This window comes from Mya arenaria, chromosome 14 (assembly GCF_026914265.1).
Source record: "Mya arenaria isolate MELC-2E11 chromosome 14, ASM2691426v1".
Lineage (NCBI taxonomy): Eukaryota > Metazoa > Mollusca > Bivalvia > Myida > Myidae > Mya > Mya arenaria.
The window spans coordinates 60,252,916-60,276,678 of record NC_069135.1 but is presented as its reverse complement, the minus strand read 5'-3'; the positions used below and the strand labels follow the sequence as shown (position 1 = coordinate 60,276,678).

Below are 23,763 nucleotides of genomic sequence, written 5' to 3'. Positions count from 1 at the left end.
CTACTCTGCTGGTACGGATATGGAAAGTACGTGTTCAAAACAATATTTCTTTTAAAGTGTGCCCTGTCAATAAACTTGCTCTCGGGATAACCGTAATAAAAAGGTTTGTCGAAAATAAGTATTAATGAAATTGTGTGAGCCATGAAGATTAATGTCACTCCTGTTTTGTTTTATTATTTATTAATGAGCGCAACAATTGTGGTAAAAATGTTGAATCTGAGTTATTAAACTCACTTCTATGAAAAAAAAAAATCATCAACTGGCAGATACTCATTTGAACATTTATTTACTCCAAGGCTAAAATGATAAATTAGCGTTTCTAACAGTTTGTCTGCAAAGTAGAACAATTTCGGTCACATTTTGAAATAAGTATTTACATTTTTACGGTATCTGAAGCTTAAAACGTCCATGAGTCTCTTAAAGTATTCGAAGATCGATAATAAGTTCGCAATGGCGCTGCTGTGAAAGTGCCGCAGTAGATGAAAATAAAAGCAACATGACATACATTGTTAATTTAGAGCATAGATACGTAACGGAGGTTTAAACACAATATAAACTTTAACTTTACGTGTAGCTTAATGTTACAACTACGTAACGAAAATGGAGATGCAAAAGTAAGAAAAAGGGAACAAACGTCAGGAACAAACATGGGCACATAAAGGTTCCACGATACGGTTTCCATTACTTTGAAGTTCAAATGCTGTTAATATTTCCAATATAAATTGAACAAAATAAAGACATGTTGAAGGAAATTACAAAGTAAGTTTGTTATTACTGAATTAATTGATTATTGAATTGTTATAGAAATACCCCAAATTCTCATATACTTTGCTATATTCTGATTATCTATGGTCAATGCTTTCTTTCCGCCAATCCAATTGATGGGTTTTTTTATGGAGAGCGTCATTTAAATGAATGGAATTGGACAATTAGTGTCCATTCCAGTTATTTGATCCGAATATTTCAATTTTGTTTTGATTTAAAGATGCATCTGTGTTTTGTCTGTGTTGTTTAGTACAATGTGTGTCCATCGTCTATTAGACGTAAGCTTTGTGAATCTTAGCTTGATCTTCGTTAAAGGTTTGCCAGCTAGGTTTATTGTTTCCTTTGCATAAATTCTATGTTGGTCCGGGGTTGATTATTTTCGATTTGCTTGATTGATAAGCACAAGATTAAAATAGGTAGAGAAAGGTCATACAAAGCATTCAATTTGCATTTTATTGAATAGAATGTTTGCATTTCAAAAGCACCGCACATTGCAAACTCCATAAATAAAATAATGAAATTATATTTACACATGAATGATCATAGTTCATTATAAACATATACTGGTTACATTATGCATTGGATCAATGATCAGCAAAATTATCAAAGAGCTAACGACACAGACGTAAAATAAATGAATTTAACAATGCATTTAGGTAGAGAGATCTTTTTTCGAGCACGAATTTGTTTTTCGTATTCGTACATTCATAAAATAAATTTTAACAGCGTATACATCCTTAATCAACTAACACAATTGGTTTTGTAACATATTTCTAAAAACAAGCATTGTTTAATAAACAACAAAACTGCTGATTTTGAAATGTTTAAGTTGGTCGTTGAGCGAACACAGCGCGTCCGTTTTTGAGCAACGCTATTTATTTCAAACATGTCTTATTCATCTTCGCCATTCGTCACTTCGCTCATTTTCATCAGTTTTGACTCGGAAAAAGTGAAAGTTGTGCTCTCAGCTGAAAAAACAGTTTTGTCAGAACTAAAGATTAATAGCATTCCATATGCATGCACATTAACGCAGTGAAAAAATGTATTTATTGGCATAGTGCAGCTGGAAAGCACTACACATTCATATTTAAAAAAAAACCTTAAATAACTACAAATTGGGATTGCATTGTGTTTAGCAATTGAGCTATTTATCACGATAACAATATCATTAATCTTTCTTCAAACATGTAAAGATACTCACCAATGGTCAATTTTTCCACAGGGTCCACAAGCTTTTTCTTTTGGAACGCACCCGCCTTTTGATCCATCGAATACCTCTCCAACCGCACATTTCACCGTGCCAATGTATTATCCTCCCTGACAACGCACGTACCGGTCACATCGCTCAAACTCATCCTGATAGAACCCGTCTACTTTTGTACCGCACTCAGGCATCATTCCCCCTTGTTCTCGAGGAATCATATCCAATGAAACGCATTCGTTCTTTTTCGGATGGAACAACTGTGTTCGGCCATTTTCGTCAGCTGGGCATCGATCCACCTTGATCGTCCGTTCTTTATAGCATAGCGCGTAGAATGGACTCCAAAGTTTGACCTGGTGAACGTTGATTCCGTCACGTTTGCCTATACAACTTGGAAGGTCGACACTGCAAGGTATACAATGCGCAATGGGACACTGGTTGGATCTGTATTGACCTGAAGAAGAACAAAATATAAAAGGATACTCGTACTTTTTTCAGTAGTATTGGTTTTGGCTAGATTTAGTGGTTTTAAGGAAGTGGTAAATGTTCATTGAATTGGATTTAGACTATTGAATTTCATATTTAAATGGATGTTTGATAAGCCAGCTTACATCCATTCTTGAACTCTGTCCTGCTTCCACATTTTACATTCTCAAAATAGTCACACTCTTTGGTCTCAGTGTTGAACAGCTGGGGGTAGGGACATTCAACAAGGTGTTGCTCGAAGAACCGGGGAATCTGAGGTGTGTAGCGGACGCTGCAATTGTAGAAGGCTTGACATTCCTTTGGGTGAGGGAACACACCTCCGAACATGTTGCATCGTTCCTCTGGGCTAAGAGGCCCTGAAAAGTTATCATGATTCTAAGCAAAATGATTGACATGAATTATTTTTTCCAATATTTCCACGCATTTTCGAGGACGGTACCCAAATCTTAGCGATTTGATTTAATTTCGCTCTTAATGTTTACCTTTATTTAGTAAGATGTCTAAATTGGTAAGCAAATGAAATACATCAAAATAAATAAGTACTTTTATGAATAACTATTCTAACGCTAGTTTTATACATGACATTTTATTGCTAGATGACACTTTCGCTCTAATTATTTTTAAGAGAACGAATTCAAAGGAATAGCGTAAAAATTTCCGAAGATACAAACAACATCGCTAGAAATTACCTAGGTCGGAGAGCACAGGCATATGGATGCGGCGTTTCTCTGTTGGTTGCTTGCAGTCATCATACACTGAACCTTTAGGAACACAAACGTTGACGCTGGAGCTGAACACCGAGCCAGGAGGACAAGGCGGCATCTCGATGGGTTTCCCAAACACACAGAGGAAAAAGCCCGTACAGTCAGCCTTTCCGATTATCTGATATACACCCAGGGTGCATTGAACGAGTTCGTATGGTCTAGCTGTGACCAACGATGCGGCGGTCAAAGCATACATCACTGTGGTGTAGCCAATCATTGTCGCGCTTTGAAGTTGACGTTTTCTATTTTACAGTCGTGTATAGAATCATTTATATATTCAACATCTGTTTTATTTTTCAAAAAAATCCAACACAATGTCTTTAAATGGTAGATTTCTCAGTAAATAATAAGCTAGGCTTGATCGAATCCTTTTCAATATTCGATTTGAACAATAGTTTTAAGTTGGAGGATGCGAGTATATAAACGCTTGCGGACCACCGGTAGGCGGGGCTTTCTAGCAGGCCTAGCATCGTTAATATGCACTCTTCAATTATTACGGTGCATAACTTGAGTAGAAAAAAATATTCATTAATGTTCCCAATAATATATTGATTCAGGTTAATTATATTGAATAGAATAATTACATTTGTTTCCTCGCGTTGAAAGAAGTTGACATTTTCATTTTATCACTTTGCATTTTAATATCTGTTTTAATCAAACTTGAATTGAGGCAATGGCTAATTCATGAATCATACATTATAATGCAGTTCAGCACAATTGGAATAATGCAATAAAAAAACTGTTTGCCTTATAAAGAAAAGAAAAGAAAAAGTAACAGACATCAGACGTCGTTAATTATGTAAATACAAATCGTCATATTGTAATTTTAAGGGTGTTGTAAAAGGTAAGAAAAAGTTAATCAGCACCAGAAACTGTTATCGGCGCAGGGTTACGCTACGTTTGTCATTCATTTCAGACTCAACTGCTGTCAATATCTTCGACACATTCCTAAAAACGATACAAGGAAATGACTTTTAAATATTATTTGCGCCACGTGAATAACGAGTTCTCAGCACCATTAAACACTGATATTTGTGCACATTAATTACTTTTGACGAACATGCTATGCCTTATTATTTGACAAAACGTGCTTGATTGAACTTAATTGTTTAACATATTCACATTAACTAATTAGTCATATTGAAGCTGAGTGACAAAAAACAAAATTAACGAAAGTATATTCTTCCGGGTTTTTAATTGTTTTTGAAATCATGACAACGTTTTTTGCTTGTATAATTGCAGATATAACTCCTGCATGATATGTTAAAACATTTTTGTTAATGAGGAGTTTTGATATACTTAATTCAGAGTCGATGTCAACGCCTATATGGTTTGTCTTATTAATGATGAACGTTCCATGACAAAACTGTATGTATCATTCAAGGGACACACTCGCAGGTTTTATGTTTATTAAAACTTTGTTAGAATTGAGTCATTTATTTTCATGTATAAACACCAAACAGCAACACGTATATACATGTTTTAACAGACGTTTGTACATTCAATCCTAAAATGATTCAATTATGTTAGCGCGCTTTTTTTACTAGAATTGAACATTATCTGTCTCTTTTTATTTTCTTATTAACAATAAAGCACGGGGTTACTTATTTTGAGATTTTTTATTGTATCAAGCATTTAGTTCAGAGTTCACACGAAGGTATTTTCCATGTCTGACATTATAAAACGTTAACGATCCCCTGTAAAAGATAATTACTGTTTAATCTATTTTTGTTAGTACATTAAGCTCTGTAGTTAGGTTAAAGAATCATTTTGTATTATAATAATAATAATAATAATAATAATAATAATAATAATAATAATAATAATAATAATAATTATTATTATTTTTATAATAATAATAATAATAATAATAATAATAATAATAATAATAATAATAATAATAACTTTATTTAAAGAAGGTAACACAATAAGACATAGGCATTATATTATAAACAAACATAACACACGAGTTATTTACAATGTTGCCTTCTGAAAAAAACACACGCACACGCACACACACACATAAATGCTTAGGATGAAAACGTAAGCATCAATTTATGTTATTTCAAAACGGTACATATTAAAATATTTTACGAAATCATATAGAAACATGAATATAATACATTAATTAATACATCAATGCCGAACAATACATCAATTTGTACCTAAAGGTTAACAACAAATATCATTAAAAATAATTAACTGAGTAAGTAGGACAGTCACACATGCATTTAACACCTAACTCGAGATATACATAATGTAAAAACAATAGTCATGGAATTATGCGTACACTTCTTAAAACGGTTTTTGCAATTGATGATGTAAAAAGAACTTCTTGCAGCAGGCTTTAAGTGTCTTTTCCGTGTTCAATTTACGTATTCCTCCTGGTAAAGAGCTCCAAACTTTCCCACTTCCCGCATGCAAACGAGCGTTTCTTGTATTGTATTTTATGTCGAATGTGAGCAATGTCTTGTCGCGTAGAAGATCGCAATGCTCTTCTAAATGATCATTCTTTATATTGTTCAGCCTCTGTTAGCATACTGTTTTCAATTCTGCAACATTATCGTAGTATATTTACATTGGTATATACCTTTGTATAGATAAAACTTGATGGTCATCTTGTATCATTCGCAAGGGATTATGATGATAAGATTGTTTATTTTAACATTGCGCTTCGATTGGATAAGCGCGACCTCATTTAATGTTCTACGACTTTACAAATTCCAACTATTTTTTATACAAACGAATGTTGTCGGCTACCCTTCTTTATGCATTAATGCTCAATTGCAGAAGATACTGCTAATTTATTATAAAAATGAAAAATTATGCCCTACTGCATTCACACAGCATAAACGGAAGAAAAAAATGCGATCATATAATTATTTATTTCTTAGAAAAACAATATTGTACTTGATACCTTGTGTACTTATTTTCACACTGAACATGTACATACACTTGACATTATCAATATAAAGTTTCATAACTTTATCCGACATCAGTAGTAGTCTTAATTAACGTCTGTTCTATATTTTCACTTTAAAGAACGAGATGTATCAGTAATATTCGTGGATAATGACGTCATCTTACAGTTCAATCCTAACAAAGCTATACAAACGAACCTAAATGATTTGTACTTACTGCGATTTGTTAGAATCATCCGTTTTTGATGATATTTTTCGCTAATTAATATCATGATCTTGATTTATATTCTGTTAAATATATCAAATAATTGTTCAGTAAACATAGAGAATGCTTTTATACATATTTTTGTGTGATATTAGTTTAGGCGAACTTTTTGAAAGGCGATTTTTCTAACATTCTGTTCGGCATAACGGTCAAGTTAAATAGTTCACAAAAAGTTCTAATGTAGAAACCACAGCATTAATTACAATTTTTCTTTATGTTAATCTGTATGTTGTTGTGTTGTTGCGAATCTGAGTAGGCTTTGATATTTGTGTCTTTAAACATGGTCGTTAATTATTGTTTAGACTGAGGGATTCGTCCTTGAATTATTTCTAAATACCATATGCTAAATTTAAGTTTAAACTAAGAGACAAAACGCAACAAGTCACCCTTGATTATGTTCGATTACAGACTGTTTAATGTGTAATAAGTTTACTTTTATCCTCATTGATCTATTTTCTAAGAGTGAATAAGTCAAAGTATTATTTTCAAAAAAGTTTTGAAATGAGTTAAAATACTAACTTATCCTATACATTCCAGATAATCCCCACTAACTTAATTTTAAATGTATATTTGCACAAAAAGTAGTATAATTCATTTTTAAGTGTCTCTGATTTAGACAATTTTGTGTTCCACGTCCTGAAAAAACAAGTTGCGTTTTTTTAGATAACAGTAAACTTTTAAGGATATAATATAAGAATCTTCTATGGCCGAGAGTGTAATCCTAACCCCAGCCGTTTACCGAGTTTCCGCAGAACACCCAGTGCGAGGGTTGAACATATCTTACAAGAGCGGCTATTGTAGATGCTTTTACTACAACATCAGTTAAAAAAAATAAAGTAAAAATGTATTTTAGCTTGCCCTCTTTTATGCGCAGTGAAAATAATGTGAGTAAAGACATATGATAATTCGTGTTTTTATAGATATGCGCGCAGTGATTCAGATTATTTAAATAATCAAATCGTTCTTTAAATAGTTCTGAGGAGTTGGCAGCATTATTTCTTGATTGCTAGAAATAATTGATTTGTTAATTTAGATTTTAAATATTGCCATCATACAAGGTTTCCATAATGCTACAGACGACGGTCGTCAACAAGGGAGTTAATTGTGTGATGACAAAAAAAGGATTTCCATACGGGTACTTGTGTTATCTTTGTCCGTAGGCATGATAATAATGTCCAGCACGGATCGAATAATCTGAGGGGGGAGAAAGGTTTGTTCGTCGTTCAAGCTATTTATTGTATACGGTTCAGCTTCGTGGACTAGCGCGGGATACAAATAGGTAAATAAAGATGATACAATTCACGTATATTTTGCATTTTATTGAACAAAATGTGTGGATTTCAAAGGAATTGCACAAGGCAAAATTCATAAATAAAATAATGAAAATCTATTTACAAATGAATGATCATAATAAAGATTAATACATAATCGTACCATTCTGCATCGGATCAATGATTAACAACTCAAAGTCGTGTGTTCTTTTGTGTTCTTTCTCTTTCTTAAGTTATATAACATCATTCAGCTATGTAATGCCAATTGAATAACTAATGAGTTTATAAACACTCAATGATGGTAAATAAGTTAGCTAATCATAATATTTAAGGGTTTGCAACATTGATAGTAATAAAAACATAATAGATCTGTATATGCAATACAGTGATGCTATGTTGTATTACTTTTAACAGTATTTTTTTTATAATATTTATCACAGAGCTAACGACACACACGCAAATTCAATGTACTGGCAAAGTGCATACTTTTAAAACATCAATAAATAACAAAGTATAGAACCTTAATCAAAAGACATCATAAATGTGATAAAAAATGTTAAAAACATACAAAACATTGCAAATTAACAACACAAAAGTAGTTGGTTGGTTTTAAAATGGTAAATGTTGGTAGTAAAGCCAACACAGCGAGATCAACTCAGAGCAACACTAAGCTGTCTCTAACACGACTTTTACATCTTGGAGATTCGACACTTCGCCCATTTTCATCATTTTTATTTCGATAAGTGTGAAAGTAGTTTTCTCAGCTGAAAATATATAGATTGTTTTAATTATTAGAAGTTAACGACATACAATTGCACCCGTAAGTATTCTAAAGGCAAGAACAATAAAACGGTTATAAAATGTATTTGTTGACATATTTCAGGCTTGAAACACTTCACATTCGTTTCTAAATAACTTAAAACAATCAGATTGCATCGTGTTTAGACTAGCAATTATTTTTCATGACTGTTCATCTTTATCAAAACATATAAAGACACTCACCAATGGTCATTTCTTCCGCAGGGTCCGCATGCTTTCTCTTGCGGAACGCAGCCGCCCTTTGTGCCATCGAACACCTCTCCAACCGCACATTTCACCGTGCCAATATATTTTCCTCCCTGACAACGCACGTACTGGTCACATCGCCCAAACACATCCTGATAAAACCCGTCTACTTTCGTACCGCACTCGGGCATCAATCCCCCATGTTCTCGAGGAATCATATCCAATGAAACGCATTCGTTCCTTTCCGGATGGAACAACTGTGCTCGGCCATTTACGTCAGCTTGGCATCGATCCACTTTGATCGTGCGTTCTTTGTAGCATACGGCGTAGAATGGACTCCAAAGTTTGACTTGGTGAACATTTATTCCGTCAGGTTTGCCTACACAGCTTGGGAGGTCGACACTGCAGGGTCTACAGTGGGAAACGGGACACTGGTTGGATCTGTATTGGCCTGAAGAACAACAAAATACAAGTTATGTTTTCAACAGTCTGAGTGTTGGCTTTAATAAGCTTCTGCGAGTTAGCTAGTATATGCAGACAGATTAGAGTTACATAAATATTTGTAATTTGCTGGTGTTATGACTAATGCATTATGACTATTGAATTTCAATATTTCAGACGAAATTGACAGTCAACTTACATCCATCCTTGAACTCTGTCCTGCTTCCACATTTTACATTCTCAAAATGGTCACACTGTTTGGTGTCGGTGTTGAAAAGTTGAGGGTAGGGACATTCAACAAGGTGTTGCTCGAAGAACGCGTGTGTATAACTAACACTGCAGTTGTAGAAGACTTGACATTCCGTGGGGTGGGGAAACACGCCTCCAAACATTTTGCATCGTTCCTTTGGACTAAGAGATCCTGGAAGGTAAATATAATTATTAAGCAAATTGACTCATTTTTATTTTGATATAATCTAAATTGAATTAGCTTTCAATAATAGTTTTCAACACAGCTCTGTAACCGCAGAGAAATGAATATTAATTAGAATGGAGTTTTTATTCATGCATTGATTGAATTAATTAATAGTTTCAACTGTTTTCCACAAAAAATACATTTTTTTCATAATAACTAATGGTTTGATATGTGTATGTTAATAAGGATTTATTAACTTTAAATAAATTAACCCTACTGGTATACATGTATTGCTTGTGGACACATGTGTATGTCTTTTCTCAGAAAACAAATACCAAGGAAAATCATTGAAATATCAGAAAATAAATTAACCAACGCTAGAACTTACCTAGGTCGGGCAGCACTGGCATGTGACCTCCGCCTCCTTCTGTTGTTTTCTTGCAGTCATCATACATTGAACCTTTGGGAACACAAACGTTAGCGCTGGAGCTAAACACCGAGCTAGCAGGACAAGGCGGCATCTCGACTTTTTTCCCAAACACGCACATGAAGAAGCCCGTACAGTCGGCCTTTCCGATGATCTGATATACACCCGGTGTGCATTGCACGAGTTCGTCGTGGCCAGCAATGACCAAAGTTCCGGCGACCAAAGCAAACAACGCTGTTGTGTATCCAATCATTGTTTCGCTATTAAGTTATCGTTTTCTTTTTTTATAGAAAGAAATCTTTAGTTGAAAGTCGTGTATAAAATAAACTAAAGATTTAAATTCGTTTGTATTTATCAATGTTGTCTAAGACGATATTTGTTAGTATTGTCCTCGATGGAGTCAGATTATTGTATATAAAATCCTTGTCAATGCTCAGATTAGAATGATTTAAATGTTGAAGATGCGAGTATATATAGAAATTTGCGACCACCCTTAGGCGGGGCTTCCTGTCGCGGTAAACACGCGCTCTCAAATTAATGACGTAGGCGCATAACTTCAGTAGGAAATTGTAATCGACAGGATTGTTTTTGTGACCCTTTTAATTAACTTAGCGTTTAAGTAATGTTAATCATCTGATAATGATTAAGACGTAATTGTAAAAATTGTATGATTCATTTGTTTCAAGTCATTTGTAACATGTTGACATACTCATTGAGAGGCACGAAACATGAAAGTTATGTTTAGATAATAATCGAATTAATTATTGCGTGTTTGATATTTTAGCGACATCGTTGTTTTGTACAGTTGAAGGTGTTTACATATAAGAAGGCGGTTGGAATGTAGATTAGCACTCCCCAGCATACTCTTTGTCGTAAATTGTATATTTTTGATAAAAAGATGAGTTTGAAATTTTCAAGACGAACAAATAAACGATAGGAAATAATTTCGGCTGTTTTCAAAATACGATTTCATGTTAGTACATTATTTCAATCAAACTTGTGCAATATTTGACTGAGATTTGTTTAGTCAGCAGGTTACTACTGAAGACAAATCATGGAATGGACTTTGTGAGTGCATATCTATAACACACAGTGAGAGGGCAAATTCTTGCTTGAAAAATATGAAGAAGAAGTTTTCGAAAGGTCATATGGTTGAGTTTCACTTTAATATTGTATCAGTGAACCTGTAGATACAATATCAAAGTGAAACTCAACTGTTACTCGTACATGAACGTGTAGCTACGCGTCCATGTACACGTACACCTTTGATTTTCAACTTCTCTGTTGTCATAGATAAATGTTGATTGGTTGACTTGTCTCACTCGCTAACATTATACTACAGTCGAACTGAATTGGATTTAACAATTTGTTTAACATTTGTATCTGATATTTAATTAATATAAGCTTAAATACATAAACACTGAATAACCAAGTTTAATAAGCATTATAGCTTTTTTGAACGGCCTTCCAGAAATGTGCGTATCACGTGAAAAAAAAACGAAAATTGAAGCGTAGTGGAATCTCCCATCCTATAAGTATAACCTCTGAAAAGCTAGAGTAGACATCATCGTGGAACATTAGCAATAAAACCCACACGAATCGAGGCATAATTATAAAATAACCGTTACATCATTTCTATTTTAGGAAATTACGAAGATTATGATTTTGACAGCAGTGTGAGGTGATGCAGTGTGGTTAATTATCGTAACAGTGAATGTAATAAATATTAATAAAATGCGCAAATGTTTTAATAAAACACTTAATTTGGCTTTTTTGCATTTGTTTAAACCACATGTTAATCACCATGGTAAACACATTGCCAGTCATAGAAGTGTCATTTCGTATAAAATGTCTTACATCATCTCGCGGTTTCAACACGACAAACAATTGACTGCTCGTTGGGGACTGAGCTATTTTAATCATGGTTTGATATTTTAAACAACCAATAAAGACTCCCTGCCCTTCCAAAGTTCAGTGGCTAAGGCGGCTACGGAATTGAGCTTATGTGACTAAATGTTTAGGGTTTGTCTAGGAAATATCTGACCACACATGTTTGAACATCAAGCTTAAGGCCAATGCAATTGTGATGACAATTTGTAAAACAGAACATAAAGTGTTACAAAGATTTATCATACTTTCATCGCGTTAGATAAAAAGTTGATACTGCATCCTTCAACAGTAGGAAAATGTTTGCTATGTAAAGAATAAGAAAAACAAACTATACATATATTGTAACAACTTTCCATGTTTTGGCTTGATGAACTTTCTCTTTATATTTTATTTAAAGCTGCACTCTCAAAGATTTATCGTTTAACCAACATTTTTATTTTTTGTCTTGCAAATTTTGTGTAAATATCTGCAAACCAGTGATGAAAGAATGTTGACAAAAAATCAGATCGCATATTTTCATATTTCCATTCCAAATTTAATGTTTTATAGCTTAAACCGTTACTAACTGTTTAAGAAAAATGCACAAAACCTCAATTATGGAGCAGAAATATGAAAATCAGCGATCTGATCTTAGGTCATCAGTCTTTTATCACTGGTTTTCTGATATTTACGAAAACATTTACTCGTTCCAAAAGAAAAAAAAAAGAAAAAAAAGTTGTCATAGCGTTCAGTCTGTGGGAGTACAGCTTAAAATATCCTATTAACAAATGTATAGACGCAAATTGTATCCTTGTCTGAGTTAGTAATTGTCATATGTGAAATATTTAAAGCAGGGGATTCCTAAAAATGAAGGTTATGCGCAATAAAACAAATCTCCGTCTGAACAATGTTTATCGCTGTGCGGAAACAACCATTTGCTAAACATGAGTTTTTTCAATATAATGTCATTGGTATTATGAAAATCAATCGTGAGCATATCATTTTGTAATTTGTACCATCATGTGACACCTTGCGAGACATCCATTGGTAAACCACATACTATTGCAACATAATATTACAATGAAACAATAGATGTGCAAGGCTAGTAAGTAAACCTTTGTTGTGGGTTGGCTTAGATGCACAAAAACAAAACTTCATATAAATAAAAAAGGTCGGTTTAACAAAATACAACCACAAGACAACGGAATAAAAGTTTATATTGGAGTTTCAACCTTAAAGCACACAACACACATAGTTTGCTGTTGGATTTCACCATGAAACAGTTACACACATAGGTTACAAAGAGGTTTCCACCTTGAAACAGCCGACACACAGTTAACACTGGGGTTTCAACTATTAAACACTCAATACACAGAGTTTACACACGGTGTCCTTTACGCAATCAACATACAGCATTTGCACAGGGGTTCCCGCCTCAAAACACCCGTCACACGAAGTTTACTGCGGGGCTTATGCCTTCTAACTCACAAAGTTTACTGCGGGGCTTATGCCTTCTTACTCACAAAGTTTACTGCGGGGCTTATGCCTTCTAACTCACAAAGTTTACTGTGGGGCTTATGCCTTCTAACTCACAAAGTTTACATCGTACTATCCATCTTGAAACACCTCGCACATAGTGTTAACACGCTTTGCTTAAACACCACGGGCAGTAAAAAGTCAAGCAAGACATTCCCTAAATGAGGGATGTAATAACTTATTGGTACATATTTAGTTCTGTAGAAATATTTATGAATAGTTCACATCAGAATGTGTGGAAAGGCGGCGTTTTTTGTCTAACAATTCAATAAAAGAATTTCACATTCTTTCAGTTTTAAGTGAATTAATGTCACGATGTTATGCAGTTTATGCCTGTTTTAATAGAATTATTCGGCAGTTTAATTAATGTGGAATGTTATTAATATTCCTCGAATAAAGATTACAAGTCTCGTTCTGTTGTTAGGTTGTCAAATGAGCCACTGATGTTGTCATTTTATTTCATGATTGTCATACTGAAGTAACAGAATTCAGATATGTATGTTTGTCCTCTTAAGGCCAAATTTTTTTATGTTTGTTTAGGGTAACCTTCCCAAAATTTCTAGGTAGGGTAGGTAGGGATTTTTTTATATTTATTTTTTCAAAATCTGTCGTAAGTTCAGAGTGTTTTCTTGCACGTGGCAGTCTTTCCTACATTACTGTCATTGCCTGACTTTGTTTTATCATATAAACAATAATTCTGATTAAAATCTGCATTTATCCGCCCTTTGTAACTCTCTATTCGGTAACAAATATTTGTTTTGCTCAGAAACGGAAAAAAGAAATGTTAGGGTCGGCGCATTTTTATAGGTAGGGTCGGGTTACCCGAAACAGACATATCTTTTTAGGCCTAATTAAAAACGAACATATACTTAGAAATGCCGCGATACTCGAATATAATCAAAACTCGTCGACAATTGGAATCAAACACCAGCGATAATCGATTATGTTAATCCATAATCGATTATCATCGAACTTTTATTATTTTACTTAAAAATCATTTAATACTCGTCGAGTGTAAAGGTTTTGAATCACAACACTATAGCCAAATGTTACTAATGTACAAAATGTTTTGTTTAATTTATTTATTATTATGTCGTACCATCGTTGACTCATTAATGACATGAAAATTGTTGAAATACACATAATAATAAAGTGCATTTGAAAACCAATTTTCGATTATTTCTGTTCAAATGACCGACGATGGTTGCAAATTTTGACTCGATAATGTTTTTTTTCCGATATTAAAATATTAACTTGGCCACGAGGTAAATCCGCGTTCTCACGTTTGAACTAATATGAATTTAAATAGTACAAAAATATCCTTCAGGGAATCCTTATTGTTTGTGTGTTGTACAGTACGTAAGTATTCATTCACTAGAGCACGGTCGGGTACCCACAGGCCGACTAAGTTTTGGCCGGTAAAAAGAAACACTTTGAATACAATGAACCCGACAAATACAACGCACATTTTTTTTTATTTTTTTTCATGTTTTTATCTATGTCAGCCTTTGTGCCTACCGCTTGGTAAAAGGAGTAACTTTTCCCACTTATTTGACAGAGCTAACATGATTTGACAAGCGATCAAAGAGATTTCGAACTGTATTTATTTCTGCTTCAAACGTTATGGTTGCCTAGCGGTACTTTTTACTTGGTACATGTATATCAAATATCAGTGGATGGGTAGCTATGTAAAGAGAATACTGCCATTAAGCAGAACAACAAAAAATACTATCATAATTGTGAAAATTTCGTCAGTGTTTTCTATTTGAAATTACCAATACAATGAAATCGAATCAAATTCGCATTTCTTATATTATTTTAAAGGCAAGCCCATTCCAAGTAAAGCATTAAATTATGTTTGCTTAAACTATGAGATATCCGACACATTAAAACATATCACACGACCTACCCACCTTGTTTTAAATGTTTCAAAATATCCATAATACAACGAATTTAAAAACAAATGAGTGCCATAGTGTACAGCGGATTATTTGTAACACATTTATAATGTTTTACCTTCTTATCTTAATATATAAACATATTTTCATCAAAATTTAAATTAAGCTTTTCAGAGACTTGAACTTTAGCTCAAACGGACCTTGATCATCAAAAATCCTTAAATGAATTTAGTATGACAAATTACCTGTACAAGCCCGCCCTTTTAAAGGCAACGTTACAATATGAATGGTCAGTATGATAAACCTGTACGAGCCCGCCCATTTAAATCAACGTCACAATATGAATGGGCAGTATGATAAACCTGTACAAGACCACCCTTTAAAAGGAACATGACGATATGAATGGTCAGTATGATAAACCTGTACAAGCCCGCCCTTTAAATGCAACGTGACAATATGAATGGTCAGTATGATAAACCTGTACAAACCCGCCCTTTTAAAAGCAACGTAACAATATGAATAATCAGTATGATAAACCTGTACAAGCCCACCCTTTTAAAAGCAACGTAACAATATGAATAATCAGTATGATAAACCTGTACAAGCCCACCCTTTTAAAATCAACGTGAGAATATGAATAAGTAGTAAAATAAACCTGTACAAGGCCGCTCTTTTAAAGGCTACATGACAATACCAATAATCATTAACAATATGTTTGGTCAGTATGATAAAGATGTACACGCCCGCATCTTTAAATGCAAAGTAACAATATGAATAATCAGTATGATAAACCAGTGCAAGTCAGCCCTTTTAAAGCGACTTGCCAATATGAATGATCAGTATGATACATATTTTATCGTGTGCGACAGGCGCTCACTGCATGTAATTAAGAAGCTTTCTGACAGTTCATTACTGTTTTATTGTTTAATTAAAGGCATGTTAAATTTGACAAATGTTTATGCTTAGAACCCTTTTAATTGACGGATAATTATATGTCAATTAAAATGATTTTTATAAGATTGATAAGATATTTCATAATATCGGTGTGGTTAGAGCATGTGTTCATTACACACGATCAACTTGTAGTTATTACTTTTAAAAACGCATAATAAATATTTTATTTTCACCAAAGAGGGTATTATTCATAGGTATGTACAATTAATTCATGCAATTTATAGTGACAATGGCAAAATGTGCAAGAAAATTGGTGATATTACCTTGACATAAGACTGGTTGAACGCAGAATCAATATATTATAACGTTGTTGCATATATATAATGCTGAACTTAAATTGTTTGTCTTACGCATTCGAGCAAAGATGTGTCGGCATGATATATAATCGCGTCGTAAGTAATCTTGCATACCACAAGTCTGGCACTGCGACATCTGCAAGATATGTCAGAAAAATAGTGTTCAATCCATAAACATTAACTACATTTCATCTGCAATGCAGACGGCAATCTGTGTGACCAACTTACATGTTTGTGCTTGCAGATTTCTTATACACTATGTCTGTCAGTAGCATTATTACATTCGTGACATCGCTGTTGACAAGTTGTTGATATTTTTGCAACACAATTTTGCAATAAGCATTCGAATCCGTAAATAATAGTAAATAATTCGTGTCAATCCGTAATACACTATTGCTTATGATACGCTAGGTTAAATAATGTTGAAAAATATATTTTTCATCAGATATTTTTATTTGCTTTATAGATATTAAATATATATGCATTCCAGTCAAGTGTAAGGACACTAGAATATCGTAATGTTTTCTACTAGACGTCTAGAACTTAACTGAATAATTTAAACATTTATTATTTAGCACCGATTTCAACGCTTTCAATGGTGACTGTCATTGCATGATATAATACTTCCGGGTTCATTATCGATCGTCTGATGCGTAAATTGTGTTTGAGGAACCAACAATCAATCATTTATGTAGTATGTGGAAATTACTGTACAGCGAATATGTTTAATCAAAGAAACCTGTCAAATTTCAGGCTGGTAACCCCCCAGTAAATTTATATTTTACTGACCGCTCCAAGGCGGTACCTAACAATTCTTGATAAACATACCTTTTTTATATATATAAAGTATGTATGCACTATGTAGCTTTTTGCATAAATATTGGTACATTAAAGAAGCCTTCCACAATGGCAAGCGGTGTGCCCTAGCCGCATGTTGATGGAGAAAACGGTGCGATGTAGCGCATTGTATTTTGATTTGATGTCATAACATAAGACATTTATATATAAATAACGTATGCTGTATAAGTGTTGGGTTCGTCACGTCATATCACGTCATCGCAGCCTTGAACAATAGTGTGTCGCATGTAGCATAGTAATGTTGGTCAGCATGGACTCTTTTACATATGCAGTTTGGATGACATTTCACTAGCTCAAACATAGTTATGGTCTTGAAAAGTGAATACCATTCCTGTGTTGAAGCGGCGTATGAGGAAGTCCTTTATCACTTTTTTTGATAGCTGTACTTTTTCAATTCAGTATAAGTTCAAAAGTATTCACATATTTCAAATATTAATGTGGTTATGTTTAAGTAAATTCAACGTACTTTGCATTACAATGAGGTGACCGTTTGAAAGTTTACTTATTATACAAACTACAACATGAAGAATAATACAGCAATCAGTTTACAAGCTTACTTGTGCGCATGCGACTGGACTGCTTTATTTTACATTAATCATTTAACTATGTTACTTGTGGATATGCGAATGTATTGTTTATAGTTATCAGCTAACAAGCCAGCTTGAGGGTATGCGACTGCATGGTTTGTAGCTATCTGCTAATTAGCTTACTGGTGGGTTTGCAATTGAATGGTATATAGCTATCATCTAACTATCTTACTGGCGTGTTTGTGACCGCATGGTTTATAGCTTTCAGCTAACTAGCTTACTGGTGGGTATACGACTGCATGGATTATAGTTATCATCTAACTATCTTACTTCTGGGCATGCGAATGCATGGTTTATAGCTATCAGCTTACCAGCTTACTGGTGGGTATACGACTGCATGGATTATAGTTATCAGCTTACTAGATTACTTGTGGGTATGAGACTGCATGGTTTATAGCTATCAGCTAACTAGATTACTTGTGGGTATGCGACTGCATGGAATATAGTTATCAGCTTACTATCTTACTGGTTGGTATGCGACTGCATGAATTATAGCTATCAGCTAACTATTTTACTGGTGGGTATGCGACTGCATGGTTTATATATTATCAGCTACCTATATTACTGGTGGGAATGCGACTGTATGGTTAATAGCTATCATCTAATTACCTTACTAGTGGGAATGCGACTGCATGGTTTATAGATACCAGCTAACTAGCCTACTGGTGGGAATGCGACTGCATGGATTATAGCTATCCGCTAACTAACTTACTTTAGGGTATGCGACTGTATGGATTATAGCTATCCGCTAACTATCGTACTGGTGGGTATGCGACTGCATGGTTTATAGCTACCAGCTAACTAGATTACTTGTGGGTATGCGACTACATGGATTATAGTTATCAGATTACTATCTTATTGGTTGGTATGCGACTGCATGGTTTATAGTTATCAGCTAACTATTTTACTGGTGGGTATGAGACTGCATGGTTTATAGTTATCAGCTACCTATCTTACTGGTGAGAAAGCGACTGTATGATTTATAGCTATTAGCTAACTAGCTTACTGGTGGGAATGCGATTGCATGGTTTATAGATATCAGCTAACTAGCTTACTGGTGGGTTTGCAATTGCATGATGTATAGCTAACTAGCTTACTGGTGGGTAGGCGACTGCAAGTTTTATCGCTATATGCTAACCAGTTTTTTTTGGGTATGTGATTGCATTGTTAATAACTATCAGCTAACTATCTTACTTGTGGATACGCGACTGCATTGTTTATAGCTATCAGCTATCTAGCTGATTTGAAGGTATGCGACTGTATGGTTAACAGAGATCAGCTACCTAACTATGCTGACGGTATTGGACTGCATGGCCTATACCTATTAGCTATCTAGCTTACTTGTGGGTATGCGACTACATGGTCTTAAGCATAAGTCAATCCATAGATTTACAAAGTACAAAGGGATAACAGTTACTATGTTTAGGAAGCATAAAATGCACAGTTTATAATGGAATCATTAGTGATGTTAGTTTGAACGCATAAAGGAATCACCTTATATATTTCTGATCTTATTAAGATATAAACCTTTATCGTCTGCTAAGAGGAACTTCAGTCGTGAGAGGCTATTTTCTTTTCTGATATATAGGTTATTTGAACATTTTCAGCCATTAATTCCACAATGAGTGAATGCGGCGTGTAAATTATTTTTTTAAAACAATATCTTGTAAATTATTGTTCGTGGTTATCATAAACAAGCGACCTTGTGTGATTGAGTGGTCTGAGACAAATAAAATATTATTTTTAATCGTATAAAATATTAATAACTGATATAATAATTTCCTGAATATAATTATTACAGTAATTGAAAACGACTTCTGCGAAAACAAAACTATAATATATTTTTTTATGAAAACAAGGTGAATAAATATTGCCTATTTTATACGACTTTTATTTATAAGATAATAATACAATGGAAACTACCGGATCTAGCCCAGTAGTTAAACAATCGAACATAACCCTTGTGAAGATGCACACGACAAGGGCCTTATCGACCCTACACGAGAGACACAGACGTACAAACCACACATACCCCCGACATTCAGACTTTCCCAGTATATGTAGGCAAACAATCAAACATAAACCCTGTTCAGAAGCACAAGGCAATACCTAAACGACACTGAACGAGAGACACAGACGTACAAACCACACATACCTCCGACATACATACTTTTTCAGTACATGTAGTCAAACAATCGAACAAAAACCCTGTTCAGAAGCACAAGGCAATACCTAAACGACACTGAACGAGAGACACAGACATACAAACCACACATACCTCCGACATACATACTTTCCCAATACATGTAGTCAAACAATCGAACAAAAACCCTGTTCAGAAGCACAAGGCAATACCTAAACGACACTGAACGAGAGACACAGACGTAGAAACACCACCTACCCACGACATTCATACTTTCCCAGTACATGTAGTCAAACAATCGAACAAAAACCCTGTTCAGAAGCACAAGGCAATACCTAAACAACACTGAACGAGAGATACAGACGTAGAAACACCACCTACCCACGACAATCAGACTTTCCTGGTACATGTAGTCAAACAATCGAACAAAAACCCTGTAAAAAGTAAACGGCAAGATATAAACGACCCTGAAAGAGAGACACAGACGTACAAACACAACTTACCCACGACATTCAGACTATCCCAGTGCATGTAGAAAAGCAATCGAACAAAAACAAACTTGTTCAGAAGCACAAGGCAAAGGCCTAAACGACCCTGACCGAGGTAGACAAATAAAAAGCAATCGTACAACAATGTCATGGCTCTGCGTTTCTACATTTGTGTCGCTTATTGAGTGTCGTTTAGTGCTTTACCTTATACATCATAACAGGCTTTAAAAAACAGTTTTGTTTGACTACATGTACTGGGAAAGTCTGAATGTCGGGGGTAAGTGGTGTTTGTACGTCTGTGTCTCTCGTTTATTGTCCATTATGCCCTCTCCTTGTGCTTCTAAAAAGGGTTTATGTTCGGTTGTTTGACTACATGTACTGGGAAAGTCTGAATGTCTGGGGTAAGTGGTGTTTGTACGTCTGTGTCTCTCGTTTATTGTCCATTATGCCCTCTCCTTGTGCTTCTAAATAGGGTTTATGTTCGGTTGTTTGACTACCTGTACTGGGAAAGTCTGAATGTCGGGGTAGGTTGTGTTTCTACGTCTATGTCTCCCGTTCATTGTCCATTATGCCCTCTCCTTGTGCTTCTAAACAGGCTTCTTTTAAGGTACTGAAAACTCTCTCTGCTGTAAAATCGTTAAACTTTAGACTGCTTATGATTTCATTTATGTAAATGGCAAGGTATAGTGAAAGGATTGCAGTTTGTAATACGTTTATGATGTAGACAAACATTTTGATGCTCCAGCAGTTGGTGGTTTTCAGACCACATACATCGCATTGTTGTAGAGATAATAAATTTTATTTCATGTAAGCCAAATGCTTTTTGAAAAAGCTGTTGCAAGAATTGGACCAATGCAAAAACCATAGAAAGTTAATTATACTGCCTTTTTGTATACAAGGAGGTTATCAGAATTCACATGATTTGAATGAAATCTTTGTCATAAGCACACATTCTCAACGTATTCTGGGAAGTTTTGAAAACATTACTGTATCGAAAAAAGTTTTAAAATAACAAGCTTAAATCTCATATTTTATTTAGTCAATATTCTTACTTAATGTTTATTTTAAGATTTTAAATAGTTAATCAATGTTCTCATAAATAATTTCATTTACAACAAATAGAATGAGTTCAGCTTAATCATGTTCTGCGATAACTTGTTCGAGAAATAAGGTGGGGCAGCGCTTTTGATTGTGTGTCGTCATTTCGTAGCGTAGCATACATGTTACCTCTATTGTTAGCTGTTAATGTTCTCGGTGACCTTTTTGACAATGTTAATGTTTGATGACTTACAAATGGGGTAATCTTTTTGTTTATTCAGAAAGGTATTTGATCCAGTTTAATCATATATTAGTTCACACAATGGATAATGCCGGACTTAAAATGTCAACTAACAAATATTATAAAGAAAAACGAGATTGAAAAAAATGATGCGAAAAGCTACAGAAACAAGCTCAGCAGCAAAAGGTTTAATCATAAACCCGGTTTAGTGGCACTGGGTAAACGCCAAAGACATAGAACATAAAATCACAAACAAGAAACATGGAAGAACAGCACAAAACTCCACAAACAGCACAGTGCATAATATTATATATAAAAAACTAGGTATGTTTATCAAGAATTGTTAGGTACCGCCTTGGAACGGTCAGTAAAATGTAAATTTACTGGGGGTTTGAACTAGTTAATATGCACCAACCTCACTCTTATCCCAACAATCCTTAATAAAGATAAAACGCAAAAGGTAAATCTTATCAAAGTATGCATCAACTTAAGGAAAAACCTACATCCGCTTATCTAACATACTTTGAGCTTATTAAACCTAATACCTTCTGTGTCTCTTTCTTGGCATTGAACTGTCACACTTCTCTCCTCTCGTCTCCATTTTCACTTTACCAAACTTACCAAAACCCACGTACATCAAACCCATTTTTTTATGTTTCATTATGCATGCAATTAAGCACTTCATATCGCATTCTTATTTTTGTTAACACAAAACCACAATATATCAATAGCAGCTTAAATGAATGCAAAAAGTGAGACCTATGATAAACTAAACGTTTTCGTCTCAATTTTGAAATTCTACGACTTATTATGCATTTCATTCTGTTTAATTGCTTTATATATCTATATTATGGTATTTGCTTGGTCGTGCATAACTTTTGTATATTCTCACGTATATGCTACAAGGCTTGGGTATGAGCTAGCTGTCACAAGTCATGATGGCCTGTAGGCTGAAGACTAAAGTAAAAGATACTCTATTAAGTCATGTTGGCCTAAAGGCTGAAGGTTTGGGTAGGAAATAACTGCCATAAGCCATGTAGGTGTTTAGGGTAAAGGTTTGGATATGATCTTACTGTCAAAAGTTACGAAAATATAAAGAGTGTATGAGCTAGTTGTAATAAGTTGTAATAAGTCAAGTTGGCCTATAGGCTGAAGACTTGGGTATGAGCTTACTGTCAATAGTCATGTTGGCCTACAGGCTGCCGTCTTGGGTATGAGCTAACTTTCATAAGTCATGTTGGCCTATAGGCTGCCGTCTTGGGCATGAGGTAACTGTCATAAGTCATGTTGGCCTATAGACAGCCGTCTTTGGTATGAACTAACTGTCATTGGTCATGTTGGCCTATAGGCTGCCGTCTCGGGTATAAGCTAACTGTCATTGGTCATGTTTGCCTATAGACTACCGTCCTGGGTATAAGCTAACTGTCATTGGTCATGTTTTAATCTATAGGCTGCCGTCTTGGGTATGAACTAACTGTCATTGGTCATGTTTGCCTATAGACTACCGTCCTGGGTATAAGCTAACTGTCATTGGTCATGTTTTGATCTATAGGCTGCCGTCTCGGGTATAAGCTTACTGTCATTGGTCATGTTTGCCTATAGACTACCGTCCTGGGTATAAGCTAACTGTCATTGGTCATGTTTTGATCTATAGGCTGCCGTCTTAGTTATGAACTAACTGTCATGTAGACAAAACATGTCCGCAATATATTTAACAGAAGGGGAATATTAGCACATTCAAATACAGTAGTTAAGTCCTAGCATGTTTCGGGAACAAAACAATTTATGCAATAACATGTTTTATTCAAGTGTGAATGTGATTCATATACCGAGTTCATATTAATAAAACACTATTCGCTATGACTTTATGCATCTTATCAGATTATGTTTATAA

The 23,763-nt window shown here is 34.5% G+C and overlaps 2 protein-coding genes across 2 annotated transcripts; both read right to left on the bottom strand.

Moving 5' to 3' along the window:
• Positions 1-1,621: 1,621 nt before the first annotated feature.
• Positions 1,622-3,470, bottom strand: LOC128216522 (uncharacterized). Its single transcript, XM_052923107.1, has 4 exons — positions 3,142-3,470; positions 2,578-2,808; positions 1,967-2,420; positions 1,622-1,733 (listed from the first exon to the last, which is right to left on the bottom strand). The coding sequence occupies exons 1-3, from the start codon at positions 3,431-3,433 to the stop codon at positions 2,074-2,076; spliced, it is 870 nt and encodes a 289-aa protein (XP_052779067.1). The 5' UTR covers positions 3,434-3,470; the 3' UTR covers positions 1,622-1,733; positions 1,967-2,073.
• A 4,236-nt stretch (positions 3,471-7,706) lies between these two features.
• On the bottom strand, positions 7,707-10,387 carry LOC128216521 (uncharacterized). Its single transcript, XM_052923106.1, has 4 exons — positions 9,923-10,387; positions 9,319-9,540; positions 8,676-9,129; positions 7,707-8,437 (listed from the first exon to the last, which is right to left on the bottom strand). Exons 1-4 carry the CDS (start codon positions 10,212-10,214, stop codon positions 8,434-8,436), a joined length of 972 nt encoding a protein of 323 aa, XP_052779066.1. The 5' UTR covers positions 10,215-10,387; the 3' UTR covers positions 7,707-8,433.
• Positions 10,388-23,763: the final 13,376 nt, after the last annotated feature.

What these genes read in the sequence shown, in the direction of transcription:
- LOC128216521 (XM_052923106.1), bottom strand. Translation starts at nt 10,214, where the DNA reads ATGATTGGATACACAACAGCGTTGTTTGCTTTGGTCGCCGGAACTTTG. An exon ending in GCCAGTGCTGCCCGACCTAG is followed by an intron (nt 9,541 to 9,922) that starts GTAAGTTCTAGC and finishes TTTACCTTCCAG; the next exon opens with GATCTCTTAGTCCAAAGGAA. An exon ending in GACAGAGTTCAAGGATGGAT is followed by an intron (nt 9,130 to 9,318) that starts GTAAGTTGACTG and finishes GTTGTTCTTCAG; the next exon opens with GCCAATACAGATCCAACCAG.
- LOC128216522 (XM_052923107.1), bottom strand. Translation starts at nt 3,433, where the DNA reads ATGATTGGCTACACCACAGTGATGTATGCTTTGACCGCCGCATCGTTG. An exon ending in GCCTGTGCTCTCCGACCTAG is followed by an intron (nt 2,809 to 3,141) that starts GTAATTTCTAGC and finishes ATAACTTTTCAG; the next exon opens with GGCCTCTTAGCCCAGAGGAA. An exon ending in GACAGAGTTCAAGAATGGAT is followed by an intron (nt 2,421 to 2,577) that starts GTAAGCTGGCTT and finishes GTTCTTCTTCAG; the next exon opens with GTCAATACAGATCCAACCAG.